We start from the raw sequence: 16,057 nt of genomic DNA on the forward strand, positions 1-16,057 counted from the left end.
TACGTAAAAATGCCCGCCGTTTTTGAAGTGGCTGTTAAAATGGCCGTAATATTTTCGATATCGTGCGGCTCGTAAATAATATCGATCGAACCTTTTTCCAATCTTTCCAATTCAATCTTTTTAGGATAAATAAAACTATCGTTGTTTACCTGCATTAAATATGTAAATATAATGTGAAGTTTTCTTATTCTCCTATTTTACTTATACGTTCAGTAAATTTATATTTATTCTAAAATTTATTTTTTTTTCCTTTTCTATTTTCATTTTCTTTTTCTTTTTCTTTTTTCTTTTCTTTTTTTTGTAAATGAAAATTTTCATTAACTAACTTCGATGACAAAGTCTGCTTTCTTCAAAGTAAAGTTTCTTATTGAAAGTGAAAATTTCACAATATTTCCTAATGTCGCCGTGACATGCGTAGTTTTTTCTGCAGCCGGAAGTAACGCCGTTAATCGTAATTCATATGGGAAACATCCAAGTTCTTGACAATTTATATCAAGTTTTTCAATCGTTTCTTCGGACGTCAATATCGGATTATAATTGATCGTAATAAATCCCTAATATTTAATTAAATATATTATTATATTATTATATTTTTATATTATAGCATATTATAAATATATTATTGTATTTTAATTAAGATTATAATATTTAATTAAAGATAAAAGTCGAATCAATTAAATCTTTAATAATATAGATTTATCTGTGATATCGAACGAATCATTGTTCTAACTAACGTTCGATAATGGTGCCACGGTTATAGGTATGTCATAAATGGTGATTGCTGGATGACGACAATTAAATGTAAATGTTACAGGGATATTCTCTAATGGATTATAAAGTTGCAACGTGTGACATGCGGACGAACGTACGTCCGTAATTAATTTGATCGATTCGATGACTTCCGGTTCTGTTATGGTGTATTGTATCTCATAAAATTGATACTCTCCATCCTCATTGATAAACGTGATCTGTTAATATAAAGAAATATTTTTTAAAAATAAATTAAGGCACATACTCATAGAAAATACATATATATTAATAATTCTCGAATGTTTACCTTGAATTGAAAGTATGATTCTTTATAAGAATGAAAAATAGCACGATAGTCGCGTTGATTATTTGACGGTACATTAATATTGTTATCGCCAGTAAAACTGAATATTGGAATATTATTAGAGCCCTGTAAATACAATTTCTTTTCTCCTGTAGTTTCTATTATACATTTAAATTGTTGATGTCTGTTTTTCCAATTATACACGGGCAATAATTCTGTATATTTCATTTTTGCAGGAAACTGACGTACAATCGTGGATATAGCTTGTGGAGGTAAGCTGAGTCCATGTAAAGAGTATAACAAAGGTATTTTGTTGTCTGGTAATTTTATCAACAATATTCCCTAAAAGATTTGTTTTTGATATTAACTGAATACATTTATTATTATTATTATTATTATTATTATTATTATTATTATTATTATTATTATTATTATTATTATATAATACAATATTATATTATATTATATTATATTATATTATATTATATTATATTAATTCGTAGAAAATACTTCGCATTCACATTGCACAGTTCATTATTGTTCAATCTATTTTAGTCTACTAATGTATTATAGCACGTTCGTTTACCTTATGAAGATTGTCTTCGGTATTCATAACAAGTGGCTGATAAATGACGGTACAGGAAGTAGACTCTTCCGGAGGAATATTGAGAATATTGTCAACGTAAAAATGTTCTCCAGATATTTCTGGCTTTAATTTCCACGGTAATACAGTATCGTTAAAGACGTTTATGGATTTGGATTCTTTCGAACGAACAAAAGTCTTAAAAGATAATGTTTCAATCGGATCCGGTAATTTTTTACAAGCACCAGTTATTTTTATTTTTAATGTGTCAAGCTTTTCTATCACGTTTTCTGCCTGAAGCGTATTTTTTACTTATTTATTAAGTAAGTATCTACTAAATGCGATATATATATATATATATATATATATATATATATATATATATATATAGGGTTACTTATATATAACGATCGAAGATAAAAAATGCTTTAAATAAAAACTTATCAGTACTAGATGGTCAATAAATTAGTTAACACTATTACCATTACTATTTAAAGTGTCTGAAAAATCGTGGTGATCGTTACTCGAAATACACTATATATACTCTATTATATATTATATATACTTTGACGACAGATTTAATTGTACTCACGTATCCTTCAATTACATTTCTTTCGTGAATCGGTTCAAATTTCACGATAAAATGAACGTTGGTGCCAGGAGAAGAGTAACCGGATTTAGGTGAAATTTTAAAATCGATCGGCAAATTCGACGTGTTCCATGTAAACCTTGTAGAAGTTAAAAATATTTTTATTATCGAGTTTGACGTTAGTTTGTTTCAGGATAACTTACTTTCCTCCTACTTCGCCAATATTCATCAAAATCAATTTAGTTTCACTGATACAACCTTGAATGACGGTACCAAATGCGATATACGTTTTGTCTAAACGAAACTCTGGTCCAACGCAACTACCGCGAAGTATAAAAAGAGAGAAAATGGTCGAGTCGACCATAGCTCCGATTTTTTGAGTAAACATGTTTATCCTAGACGTTGCTTTGAATTTGATCGTCAAATCTATCTTTTCGTTCGTTCGAACTTGCGTCATATTGGATGGTTCAATTATCAGAGCTTGAGCAGCATATGTCATATCCATTCGAAGACTTTTATCATCCTCGTTAAATTTTTTGCTTCTTAACATAGATACATATTCCTGATATCTTATGATTTCCTCGTACGATTTTGGGATACACGTAGGTATTTTTTCTACATATCTTTTGTCTTGCAATAGATTGCTCATTAGATCGAATTTCAAATCAACCGGTGCCCGACCCTCGTTAATCACAGGTACTTTTTTTATCAACGTCTTATGTACCGGTACATTACCCAATTCGATTATTTTATCATGTGAATTCACCAGACGGATCTATATTTTTATTTAAATATATTTTAATCGAATAGTACAGTAAATTTATATATATATATATAAAAAATTATATATTTGGATTTAATTCTTTTTTTTTATAAAATGTTATAATTTTAAGTTTTTTTTTTTAATTGTGAGCTCTTACTTTGTAACTGATCCCTTCGCCAGTGATCTTAACATTTTCCTCGACAGTCGAATTGATCAGAAACGTTAAAATTTCTTCGTAATTAATTTCCTGCATAGGTTGAAATTTGATAGGAATACTTATGCTGGATTTGCCTGCCAAAATTTGAGATAATTCATTCAAATTAATCGACATGTGTGGTCGTTCCTCGAACTTGCATTCCAATCTATGGGTAAAAAATTCATTGATCGTTGTGTTCTCGAATAGAGTGTAATATAATTATCAAAGAAATCAATGTTCTCACATGAGAGGCTTATTCCCAGTATTGCTCACGCGCAATTCGGTTTGATAAGGTGATGATTCTCGCACGTAACAGGGACCAAAATTGTATTGACGAAAGCTAAATTCTATAGGAGCTTTACACGCAATTGCTTTTAAAATTAACCGATAAGTTGGACCTTTCAAGATCTATGAAAAGGAAAAAAGATAAAGAAATAAAATATCCACCCAAAAATATTAAAATTCGTATTGTTCAATATGTAAAATCAAATTATAATGAAATTACCTTTAGGATAACACAATGATTTTTTATAAACATTTTTCGTTTAGCCATCAAAGTTAGACAACAAGTTGTATGGGATTCACTTGTAACGTGACCTTTCCTTTCAGATATAGATATTACATACGCATTCATACTGATGATCTCTGGTGTCATACCAAGATCCCATGTATAGTAAAATGTTACATTGCCTGAATTGATTATTTTGAATCTAATGATATTAGATCTTTTGGGTACTATCTATATCAAATTTAAGAATATTAGTAAATAGTTTCTATTTTATATATATATTCATCATAAAAGTTTCGTCGTTTTACTTTGCCGAAGTCGATGATATTATCTTGATGATCTAACAATTTGATATCCTCATTCTTCTTGTTAATGTACGTGATGCAAGGCATTATGTCATAAGTTGTGGTGGTTATAAAAAATATAAGTGGATTTCTTAAGAATTTTAGGATACATTGGACAGAGAAATGAAACTCTCCTACTAACTTTGGTTTATAATTAATCCTGGAAGTTTTATATGCATGATTTTTATGCACACGCGTAAGAATTATTAACAATTTTATTTTTTTTTGTTTCCTTTTATTTATATTTTCTTACCAAAACGTTTGCTCGTCATTCGCTTTAAGAATACCGTTCATTGGTGTCACTATAATATTTTGATAATGTCCTTCGGAGTAGAGACTTTCTTCTGATATTTTAAAAGAAATATCAAAATCTTCTTTATTGATAATACTCACGGAATCTTGTACTTCGAGGTCTATTTAATAAAAAATAAATTCTACAAAACGCAAATGCAATAATAAGAAAAATTTATTTCTATGTTTTTTTTACTGACCCAGAAGAGTAGGTTTCATTTTTAAATAAGGCCTCGTGCAGTATACTACAGGTTCCTTAACTATAGCAACAAAAAGAAACAGACATTTTAGATCATATTTTTTGATTGAGAATATCCAAAAGGACTCGAAAGTGCCAACGTCAGTTGATAAAAATGTGAATGCCATTTCAGTTTGTTTCCCACGTTCTGCAACACCTTCCGATACTAAACATTGAAAATTGGTGATCTCGTTGATGGAATAAGGAGTATGATTTTTCCAAGAAAAATGATAATTATCGGTCGTAGGATTTATCATAGGAAATCGTCTGAAAAATAAAAACATCGAATATATTTTATTAGAAATATAGTTCTATTTATTTGGTCACTATATTTATTAATTAATAAGTACATATTTTTTTTAAATAAATGATCAGTACATACACACACACACACACACATATATATATATATATATAAATATTTCGGTTAATATTTACAATAAAATATCAAATAAAATTTATTCGCATAAAATATATAAATAATTAATTGTCAGAGTTGTACCCGGGTTTATTACAAATACTGACCATCTATTTAAAATACCAATAGATTATTATATTTACAAATATTTTAATTAACATACTGACAGTTTTTTTTATTAATCGTTGTAATATCAATCACTTATATTACGTACTGATATTTTATTTTAAATAGTGATTAATTTATTATAAAATATTAATTAATAATGTTTAAAAATATTAATTCAATAAATAACAGTCTTATATGTATTAGTATCATATTTTTAAAAAGTTAATATCGTTCTTACTTCGTGTGAACATTACCAATACCGATCACATTCAATTCGATCACTCTAATGTTTTCTACAATCATGTCGGTCATTGAGTACCCGATAGGTCCTGGTAATTTTCGATCACGTTTGCCACTTGATATGTAATCACTTTCAGGTACATCAAAGTGACAATAAGGAAGTATACTTCTTGCTTTGATAGGGATCACTAATTCTGTTAACTTTGGATTAAGATTTTCTATCCTGTAAATAATATTGACGTTAATTATTATCGTAATTATTTAATCAGAACGATGAAGTATTTTTACAGAGTATACTCCGTTCTTTATCGTGATCGTACGCGTTTAATATTTTTGAGTTAAATTTTGAGAATTTATTGATCAATTATATCAAAAGACATACTTGCAATTAAGATAGGCTTTGTAATCAAATACATCTCTGGGTGAAAATGTTAGGGTACATTCTAGAGATTCTCCGGGTAGCATTGTCCCACTTCGTGGAACTATCTCGAATGGTAGATCCTCGCCTTCGAGCCAACTGTCGGTACTTCGATCCGTCAGGCAGGCTGTGCTGCTATAAAGATCCGACTCTTTGCAGGTACACGGACGTGGTTTTATGTCCAAGAAAGGTTCTAGGAAATAAAAAGAAGAAGAAGAAGAAGAAAAAAGAGGAAAAGAAAAATCGTCTCTTTTATCAGACGTTTCTGATTTGATAGACCTTTTGCAATCTCTATTTGACTCATAAAAATCGTAATTTTAAAGAAAAATCCTTTTCTCTCACCATGACTAGGAAGTGGTTTACAACGATGTAAACGTAAATTATTGTTATCATTCTTTTCAGTCGGATAAAGAACTCCTCGTGATGATTTCGATCCTGACCGAGATCGAAATTCACAAGATCTCGATTTTTCGCTGAGGCGTATCGTACTACCTGATATTCGTTTTGGATATTCTTCATCCATATTTATCATCCAAACATAATCCGTATTAACATCGCTTGGATTTGATAAGGTGAACGTGTATTCACGTTTCTATGTAAATTAGAATAATAAAATTTTTAATGTTAAAAAAAAAAGAGAAATTAATTTACGTTGTTACTTGGAACATAAGTGTGTCCTTGAAATCAATCGAAGTCGTCGAACAAGAATATTCTGAAAATCCTATTATTGCGTTTATTAACAAAAGTATACATCTAGTTGTCCCAGGTATTGTAGCATGTTCTGGCTCGTTAGTTGGTTCTACGTTCTTTTTCGATAAGCTGTCCTCTTTATTACTATCGGCGATATCGATTTTCTCCCAACGTACGATGGTTTGCCTATCGTCCCAAGAATTTTCCCCCGTGTAGTTCGAAATTTCGATTTGCGAAACGACACACTCTAGTTTGGTCTGAATATAATATTGTCACGTTTTCCTTGTTGATCTTTTTTTTTTCTTTTTTTTTTTCCTTCTTTTTATTAGAAACACGTTCAATCTATTTTCTACAAACTTACTACATCATGTCTCTTAGGTTCAGATTCGAGCAAAGTAGCAGTAACTTGTTTGCTCGTTGAATGTTGAAGATGTCCAATCGATGGTTCGAAAACTACGTTGGGATGAGCGGTCCATTGAAAACGAAAACATCGATCCAAAGTTTTATTCACGATCTTGAATGTTCTTTTATACATTTTGTTGATCTGACACGTACCGTAATCCAATTTATAAGAGAGAAATACAGGTGGTGTTGTATCTAAAAAATATATTTTCAGTTCTATCATACGATTAACGTATAATTTTCTTATCGTTACTGTTTCTTTTTTCATTCAGTGTCTATCACCTGTTAACGAGCTAGAAGATAATTTATTTTTCTTCGAGTTCAATTCTCGACGATTGTTAGACTTGAAGTTAAGAAACTCTAAATCCTGAAGTACGATCGATTCGAGGAAGCTCTCACCTTCGAGATCGATCGTTAAATTGTCATAAGGATTATCAACGATAAAAAGACGTATACGACCTGTATACTTTCCAATATATTTCGGTGAAAACATAACTTCGAAACTTGCAACATCTTGTGGCATCATACGAGTAACAACGGTGAAGCATCGTTTGTCACGAACTTAAACAAAAAATATTAAAATTTCAATATTATATCTTATAGTGAAAATAAATTTTATGAAAAGTTTTCTCACCATCGTCCTCATAATCCGTTGTACGTAGAAGAGTCTGAGTGTCGGGAGTAGCTGAGAAGCTGAAGATACTATTGGGATCATCATAAATTTCAACGATAACATTTGCTTTAACAAATCCGATATTTTCAAAAGAAAATTTTTCAATACTCGTTTCTTCTACGAGTGTACGATGAAATCTTATGATTGATCTATCATGTACACCACCGATTGTTGGTTCCGTTATTGTTATTTCCGGCACGCAGGCTTCACCGATTAGGTCAATCATTAATTTTTCTGTATTTATATGAACTGGCAAGTTTACCGAGATCTCTAAATACCCATAATAGGTCTGAAACGACATGGTAGAAGGAAATTATCTTTTTTCTTATGACCTAATTGCAGAGAGAGAGAGAGAGAGAGAGAGAGAGAGAGAAAGTGAGAAAGCTTCATGGAAAAAAAAAGAAATAAATAATAAAACAAACAAAATAATTAAAAGAAAATGATGTGAAGTACTTCGATCAACGCAGGAGAGAAAGTGATGTTGATCCTTTTATAACTATGAGCTGGTATCCGTTCCTTTTGTGGTTCCACAATGAAAGTTGTAGCTTTCACGTTCGAAGGCCTTTTCACGAAAGCTTTGACTATTATGTCAGCAGGTACGATACCTCTATTGTGGACCTCGAAACAAGTCGTGTATGCGTTTGACATAGTGACGCGACGAAAATGGAGGCACTTTGGTTGACGTGCGAACACTGTGTGAGCACCGATCTATTTCGATGTTATGTAATAATAATAATAATAATAATAATAACGATAAATGTATGAAATAATTTATGTTAAAATAATCATGGGACAATACTGACTTAATGTGCGTGTCTATTCACAGACACGATTATTATTTTATTTCTTTTTAAATTAATTTGCAATAAATTTTACCTCTTTGGGACATAGAAAGTCTTCTATGTTATCAACAATATGATTGCTTCGAAACATATTATCTAAATTCGTGAAATCGATCAATGGAATGGAAGACTCAACGCGCAGAACTAATTTTTTCCCATCTTTGTATTCCATAACAGTATCCGGAACAAAAACAACAATCTGTTCTTCTTGAGAGCCAACTATTTCCGGGTAACATTCGATTACTATAGTATCGGTCTGTCCGGCCTCGACGTCAGCCTCTATTTTCATTAATGTAAATGGACCAATATTTAACGTGCTCTTAACATTCATGTCTCTGTTGAATAATATACGTAAGTAATTTTATTAAAACGATTGATATTTATTGGAAGGTGAAAATTTCTTTTTTTGTATATATCACGTTTTTTCAGTCTTCATCGATTTCTTTTCCCTTTTACTCAAGATTTCTGTGTCCCTTCCGGTATTTAATTTCTTCGTTCGTTCTTCTTTTCTTACACTAACAGGCAAGAACATTGATTTTGCTGGAATGTGTATTATATAATGAAACTTGACGACTCCTGTATTTTCGATATCGAGATTCATGATCTTTTTAGTGCAAATCGGGATCATGCCGAAATTTATTTCAGAATAAGGATTTATATTGAATCTTCGAAAAAGGGATAATAAATAAATTTAAGTTGAATATAAGTAAAATGTAAAATTATTCTTGAATAATATATTTTTTTCAAATTAGTATATACCGTACTTGTTATAATAAGCTTGAAGGGAAACGGTCAAAGGAAGTTCTGCTACAATCATCGGTTGTTGATTAGGATCGAGAATGTGACAGATTAATATCGGTGCTCCTATTAAATGGATCTCATTTTTTGGTAAAAACGTCATTTCCACCGTAACTGTTTTCTGTGGCTGTATCGTACCGATAACTGGATTAATCTCAAGATTTTTTTTCACGTTTGTCGGTCTGGCAAGGTTATTGTTTAGCTTTGCGTTGTCGTTGAAATTGATACTGAAAGATTGTCATAACATTAATTTTTCTTATTTAATAATCCTTGGATATTTTTGTGGTTTTTTTTTTTCAACGAAATAATTCATCACTAACGTGTATTGAATTTCGTAATTTCCACGATTTTTTATATCGAAATGTGCATTGACAGGATGATCGACCTTGACAAATTTTAAATCGATCGGATTGGCATAATTTATGTCAACCAATACGTCGTATGTCTCAGCAAAAATTGTAATAATGTCGGTATTAACGGGATCTTCATCGTCCTCGTGCAGAAATATTTGAAAATCCATTTTTTTTTCTATAACACCTATCTATAATTGTTAATTATGATGAATAACAATGTATGAGAGTTAAATTGAGAACAACGGAGAATAATTGCAGAGGAGAAATGATTAATGCTCACCGTGCTGGCATCGTAGGAAAATTCGATCCTTTGTTCTTTTAAAGGTAATAGAAGGTTTTCTTTTGGGTTAAATGTTATTTGCGCCTCGAAAGGTTCTTTACATTCGATACGCCAGAATATCGGTACTGTGGATCTATTTCGAATGGTAGTAAAATGATCTACCTTTCTGTAGAGAAGTACACGCCCAAAAGATAATTGTTTCTCATCGAGTTCAACCTCCAATTTAATGCCGTAACATCGTAACTAAATTTGCCAAAAAAAAGAGAAAACAAGAAAAGGAATCAAAATAAATATCTCAAAGAGATTTCTTTTCTTCTATTATTATTTTTGTTTTTTACGTTAACAAAAATAATAACTTACTTCGATCATATCGATCTGTGGATTATTTTTTGTACAAATATATAATTTGTTATAAAATGGACCGAGTTTATTGATCTCGGCTGATATGGTCACCTTCCTATCTTCGTAGGGCTATATCGACGTGATAATTAATAAAAAATAATTTATGAATACCGAAATACTAAAGACATATATAACGTACAGGAATAATCAATGTTTCTGGTTGAACATTAAATTCATTTGCATTGCTATCATTAAAACATAACGATACTTCTGCCTCTATTGGTGTTATATTCCTTAAAGTGAATTTCACTGCAGAATGATATGATCTGTCAAGATAAAATCATAAGAATGAAGATAATTTTTGTAAACTAAATAAGAAACAAAAAAAAAAAAAAAGAAAAAAAAAGGAAAAGAAACGAACGAAATGTATAACAAACCTTTTTTCTTTTTTGAGTAATACCAAAGATCCAAAATCGAATATACCATCATCCAAAATAAACGAAGGTTCGTTTGTTTCATCTATTTTCTTCTCCATTATCTTCAATAATAAATGAATTTAATTATAAATTAATTATAAACAAAGCTTAATGAAATTGTATTGTAGACAGAGTGGTCGGAAAGTTCAATATATGGGTCAATAATTTCTAAATGATTTAAAAAATTAATTACACTTTTTTGTGACTTTTTAACAATTAGGCTTGTAGTTTTATAATCTAATAAAAAAAAAAAGAAAAGAAAGAAATTAGTCCTAGAAATGTCTCGAAGAAAAAATAATAAATGATTTTAAAAAATGCTTTAAAAATTTTTGACCCGTCAAGAAACTATACAATCATCTTTTGCATGCTATCTTTTTTGTATGTAAATGATAAAAATTTTATTTTTTTTTATTTTTACTTTTTCAAAAATTATGTAAGGATTCATATCAAGTCTCGGTATCGACGCAATTCCATTAACTTCGATATGATATGTAGTGTGAGGATTGTCGACTATCGAGAAAGTATAACTTTGTCGATGATCTCCCATTTCTATAGGACGATATCGAAGCTTGAATCGTTTTTTTTCGTTAGATTGTAAAATTAATCGTGGTTTAACTATTTCCTCGTGATAGAATCTGACGTCGTTAGAATTTAAAAGTTCACTTTCGATCGTAGAAATATTCGTGATAGTTTTGTCGACATTGTTTATCGACATTTTCGTTTTATTTTTCTTTCGTTGTTTACTTTCTATGTACACTAAATTTTGATGAATATTCGTTGTTGTTGTTGTTGCTACTGCTGCTTTTGTTGTTGTTGTTTCTCGAGAAGGTTCCTTCATCGCGTGATTACTAATGGATTCGGTCGTTGGCTCTTCGTGTAAAGTCGCAATTGAGACCAACTCGAACGTATCTAATCAGAAACAGAATAAGTAGTCTTTGTAATTCCGTTAATTATATATTTTCATTTTCATGTCGACGATTAAACGAGTGATTTAATCGTCGTATTTTATAGACTTTTTTTTTACCATTTTTTTCAACCATGCTTGGTATTTCGAAACCTTTGTAACTGAGAATGGAATAGATTTTAGATTCCGAATGTACCTTTTCAATGTTCCTTCTTTCTATATATAAAAAAAAATTCTATTTGATTATATTTCTATTCTATTCTATTATATCTTTTGTTTGTTTTCTTTTTTTTTTACTCACGTAAAGCATTTTTAATCAAATCGTTTCGTTCGATTTGAGAAATCACTACGTTGTTCATCTCATCGTTCCAAGGATCGCTCGCTCGTATATACCAAATGTGAAAATTATCTGTTTTCTAGACATATTTTTTTTTCGGTTATAAAAATATCATTTTTATTAAATATGTAAAAAGTGGGTCAAAAGATACTACTAGTTAATTTTAAAAATTAATTATTCTTTTTCGAGATTGTTTAAGTTAATTTTCTTTTTTCAGATTGTAAAATTTCAATGTCACTTGTTCTTAAAATTAGCTTAGGAAAGTTAAAAAAAACAAAAAAAAAAGAAAAAAATAGATTTTTCAAATCACATAGGAACTTCGACCCGCCATAAAACCTACCTCTACAGTTGTTTCCATTTTTTCTTTTAACTTGCCTATTCTTGATACTTTATTCTGTGAGTTCTGAAGAGAGTGAACATGAACATATTTTAGAAAATTGTAGAAGTTCAATTTTCTTTTCTATTTAAAAACGAAAAAAAAAAAAAATAAAAAAAATACTTGCAGCGATCTTTCGAGTGGAATAAACATTTTTTATTATATATTCTATGTTTTTCAAATTATTTCGATATTCCTCCGTAATCTTATTGATCTCTAACATTTCTTTCGATAAAATTTCCTTTTCTGTGGGAAGTAAAAGAAAAACTATATACACTATTTTAAATATGACAATTAATTAATTTAATTTTAAGAAAATTATATATTAGATAATTAAATAATATATTAGAATTACTTAATTTGGGACTATCATGATCCTTTTTTTTACGAGCAGTATTTCCCTTACTAGAAATCACTTTCGATTCTTTTTCATTTTTATTAATTAAAGCTGGAAGTTTATTTTTGGTTGTTATTAATTTTCCTTTTTTATTTTTCGTCTTTGATTCGATAATACTCATTTGTAATTTTTTCTGGAAAGATAATTTAAAATTGTAACTAAATCAACTTTTTTTTAAATGCTGGAGTTATTATTATTATTATCATTATTTTTTTTTTTAAATGAATGTTGAACGAATGAACTTTTTTTCTTTTTCTTGCGTCCAATTTCTCAGATAATTGAGCTTTCCTTAACATTGCTTCTTGTTTCTTTATTGGCAAGATTGCTTCAAGATACATATTTTTATCTTCCTCGGAAAGTTGATCGTAATCGGACAGTGACATCTCATCGATCTCTTGAATTTTCTTTGCAGTGTTCTTGGCTATTTTCTCGTCTATGTATATATATTTTATATATATATATATTTTATATATATATATATATATATATATAAAAGAAATAAAAAAGAAAAATATTTTAATTTCCTTAAAATATTATTTCTCAATAATATGAAAGAAAACTTACCTTTTAATCGTTTTAACTCATTAATTTTCCAATTACAAATGTCTACGGAATTGTAAAAGGTAATGAAAAGAAAAAATTCTACATGACCGACGACATCGAGTAAAATATTTAAAGTTTTGATCTCGTCGCAAATAAAACAATTACGGAGAGTTTGCAAAATGAAACCTTTTTCGAAATCTTTTTCAGATAATCTGAATTAAAATAAAAATAATTAAAAAATATTAAATTTGAAAAGAAATGATATAGAAATTAAAAAGAAAAATTAAAAAAAACATAGCTTAAGCGATTTTCAATAATGAAGGAACGATCGAGAAAAGAAAATAAAAACAAAATAAAAAAATGTTATTTTAAAGTACTACGTTACCTTTCCCTTAATGCTTCAGATAATATATCCGAACCAATTTCGAAAAAATTACTTTTTTGTTTTTTTTTACTACTTTTGTCACTTTCTCGAAAGCTTGTTTTATCCTTTACGGGATCAGTGATTATCGTTTTTGAAAGAATTTTTTCCAATAATTTAATAGCTTGTAATTTATGTTCGTATTGACTGAAAACATCCATTGAAATTAATGTTTCCTCATTGAGTGATAATTTGTTGTACGATTCAAAAGGATCAGGTTCGTCGGTCCAACGTAAAAATCTTTCCTCATCTCTTAAATCTTCGTCACGTTTATCGGATCTCGGTGTTTCCATTGTTCTTGGTGTTTCACCAGATTGTTTTTTCTTTCGCGAAGATCGTGACTTTTGCGTACGCGTCGTTTCCAATTTATCAGCAAGAATTTGATTTCTTTTAGAAATGAACATATAAACAAAAAAGAAAGTTATTTGACAACAGATTAATTATTCGAAGAAAGTTATCTCTACGAATGATTAAATGAAAAGAAAACTATGTTTAAAATATAATTTCCCTAAATTATTTCGCAATTATTTTTATTTATTTGGAAATTTTTAATATCTCTAATTTTCTATTCGAATTTTTCTAAATTAATTCAAAATAATTTTGTTTCATTTGCTCATTTTTATTTTAACTTTTTTTCCAAGTTATTCCTAAATAATAATAATAAATATAATTATACCCGGAATGGTACAACTATGGATCACTTAGTATTATATAATTATTTTTACAAAAGATCATAATTCGTTTCTTTAAAAAATTGCAAACTAACTTGTATTCAGAAAATTTGGTAGTATAATTCTGATAAGTCTCATTGATAGCTTGTCTAAGTTTGACCGAACACTCGCTCTTACTAAAAGCTGCTATTTCTAAAATAGCCGTGTCTATAGAAAGCACGGGAATCCCTAATGCTCTGGCACTTCTGCATGCCGTTTCCTGGTAAGCTAGAAAATTATTATCACACAATTACACATAAGTACGGTACAAATTTAACGTTTCTAAGCTGTTGCGTTACTGAGTTTCACCATTAAATATTTATATATATATATATATATATATATATATATATATATATACCCGTAAAAGGTGCACCGTGAAAGATAATGCAAACTTTTTTTTCTGGTTCCTCTAATTCTTCCAACCTTTCTGTCAACGTGGATTGGAGTTCAAGTTCATCGAACAAACATTTTATTGGATCCCTCATTATCTCATGAAAATTTGGATCTTTATGCAAATTACTTATGTGATCTTAAAAACACATCATTACAATTTAATAAAATATATAAATATATAATAAGAAATATTACATATTTTATCTTTTTTCTTTTTTTTTACCAAGAAGCAATTTCTCAATTTTCATTGGATCATTTATAGCCGATGATAAGAATAATTCATCATTGATCATCGATGCATGATCCCTTTTTGTGTCCCATGAAATAACGGAACTGTTCAATGATGATTGTTTTTTTTTCAAATTAGATACTTTACGAAGTTTCAATTTCAAACCTAAATCACCTAACTGTGAGTTTACTTGCTTCTTTTTTTTCTTTGTGATCGTCTCTTTATCGATCTCTTTATTTAGAACTTGTTGATCGTTTCACAGAAAAAAATCATTATTATACATTAGTATGTATGACATTCATATACACAGGAGTATGAATATATACATATACGTATACATATATACCTTCTTCTTCGCCTTCTTCTTCCACTTCTTCTTCTTCTTCTTCTTCCTCTATGTCATTTATCTCGTCAGATTTTTGTTCTTTGATTATCTCATTGACTAAATCATTATAGAATTCAATTAATATAACTGGGATCCCTTCTGCAAGTTTCCTAAGTGGTAAGAGGATTTCCTCAACATCGTAATAGCGAGTAAGTATCTTAGCAATGCGATCTTCGTGTATGAATCGACTAAAAATCATTATAAGTTTCATATCACCTAATTACAAAAAGAACGAAAAAAAAGTAATTAATCTTATTGGATGTTATATTGTAAAAAAAATTGATTCTCACTTATCGAGATGATGCCAAAAAAATTCTATTGGATATTCGCAATTATTTTCGATTGTAAATTCACGTTCTTGGATTTCCATATATGGTACAGTTGGTAAAAATTTGATAAAAGATTCATTTACATTTAATTTACGTTCCATTCCGTGACCAGTTAAAGCTATCGTTTGAAGTTCCAAACCCATTTTAACGATGACATTTAATTTACCATTTACGCGGCACTATTAGGGTTATTAATGGTGATTATTAATACTGTAGAGATAAAAGGATCGATAAAGTGATGTGTGTGAGAGAGAGAGAGAGAGAGAGAGCGCGAACAAGGCTGAACTAACCGGTTCTCGTGGTTTGAAATAAACTTTTATAATACTTGAATGACCTGCCGGATAAGTGTCATACTCTTGATGTACAGAGAATGGACAGTAGTTCTTTTTTTTGGACTGTTTCATTGATATTTCTATCTTCCATT

The 16,057-nt window shown here is 29.4% G+C and overlaps 2 protein-coding genes across 2 annotated transcripts; both read right to left on the reverse strand.

The window, feature by feature from the left end:
• Positions 1 to 1,613: 1,613 nt before the first annotated feature.
• Positions 1,614 to 11,273, reverse strand: LOC124949427 (hydrocephalus-inducing protein-like; the record flags this gene model as incomplete). The annotated part of the gene is made up of 26 exons (XM_047494429.1): positions 1,614 to 1,931; positions 2,230 to 2,365; positions 2,430 to 3,001; positions 3,147 to 3,351; positions 3,430 to 3,593; positions 3,691 to 3,924; positions 4,002 to 4,197; positions 4,291 to 4,450; positions 4,529 to 4,833; positions 5,331 to 5,555; positions 5,715 to 5,943; positions 6,093 to 6,342; positions 6,410 to 6,697; positions 6,802 to 7,037; positions 7,125 to 7,403; positions 7,477 to 7,804; positions 7,969 to 8,223; positions 8,392 to 8,692; positions 8,777 to 9,022; positions 9,122 to 9,382; positions 9,476 to 9,690; positions 9,789 to 10,031; positions 10,149 to 10,259; positions 10,330 to 10,456; positions 10,568 to 10,668; positions 11,025 to 11,273. Coding segments are annotated over 26 exons (6,234 nt in total), but the record flags the coding sequence as incomplete, so codon positions are not given.
• A 1,657-nt stretch (positions 11,274 to 12,930) lies between these two features.
• LOC124949428 lies at positions 12,931 to 15,776 on the reverse strand. Its single transcript, XM_047494430.1, has 8 exons — positions 15,595 to 15,776; positions 15,302 to 15,492; positions 14,914 to 15,162; positions 14,656 to 14,826; positions 14,351 to 14,522; positions 13,549 to 13,971; positions 13,231 to 13,375; positions 12,931 to 13,014 (listed from the first exon to the last, which is right to left on the reverse strand). The coding sequence occupies exons 1-8, from the start codon at positions 15,774 to 15,776 to the stop codon at positions 12,931 to 12,933; spliced, it is 1,617 nt and encodes a 538-aa protein (XP_047350386.1).
• Positions 15,777 to 16,057: the final 281 nt, after the last annotated feature.

Source organism: Vespa velutina, chromosome 5 (genome assembly GCF_912470025.1).
Source record: "Vespa velutina chromosome 5, iVesVel2.1, whole genome shotgun sequence".
NCBI lineage: Eukaryota > Metazoa > Arthropoda > Insecta > Hymenoptera > Vespidae > Vespa > Vespa velutina.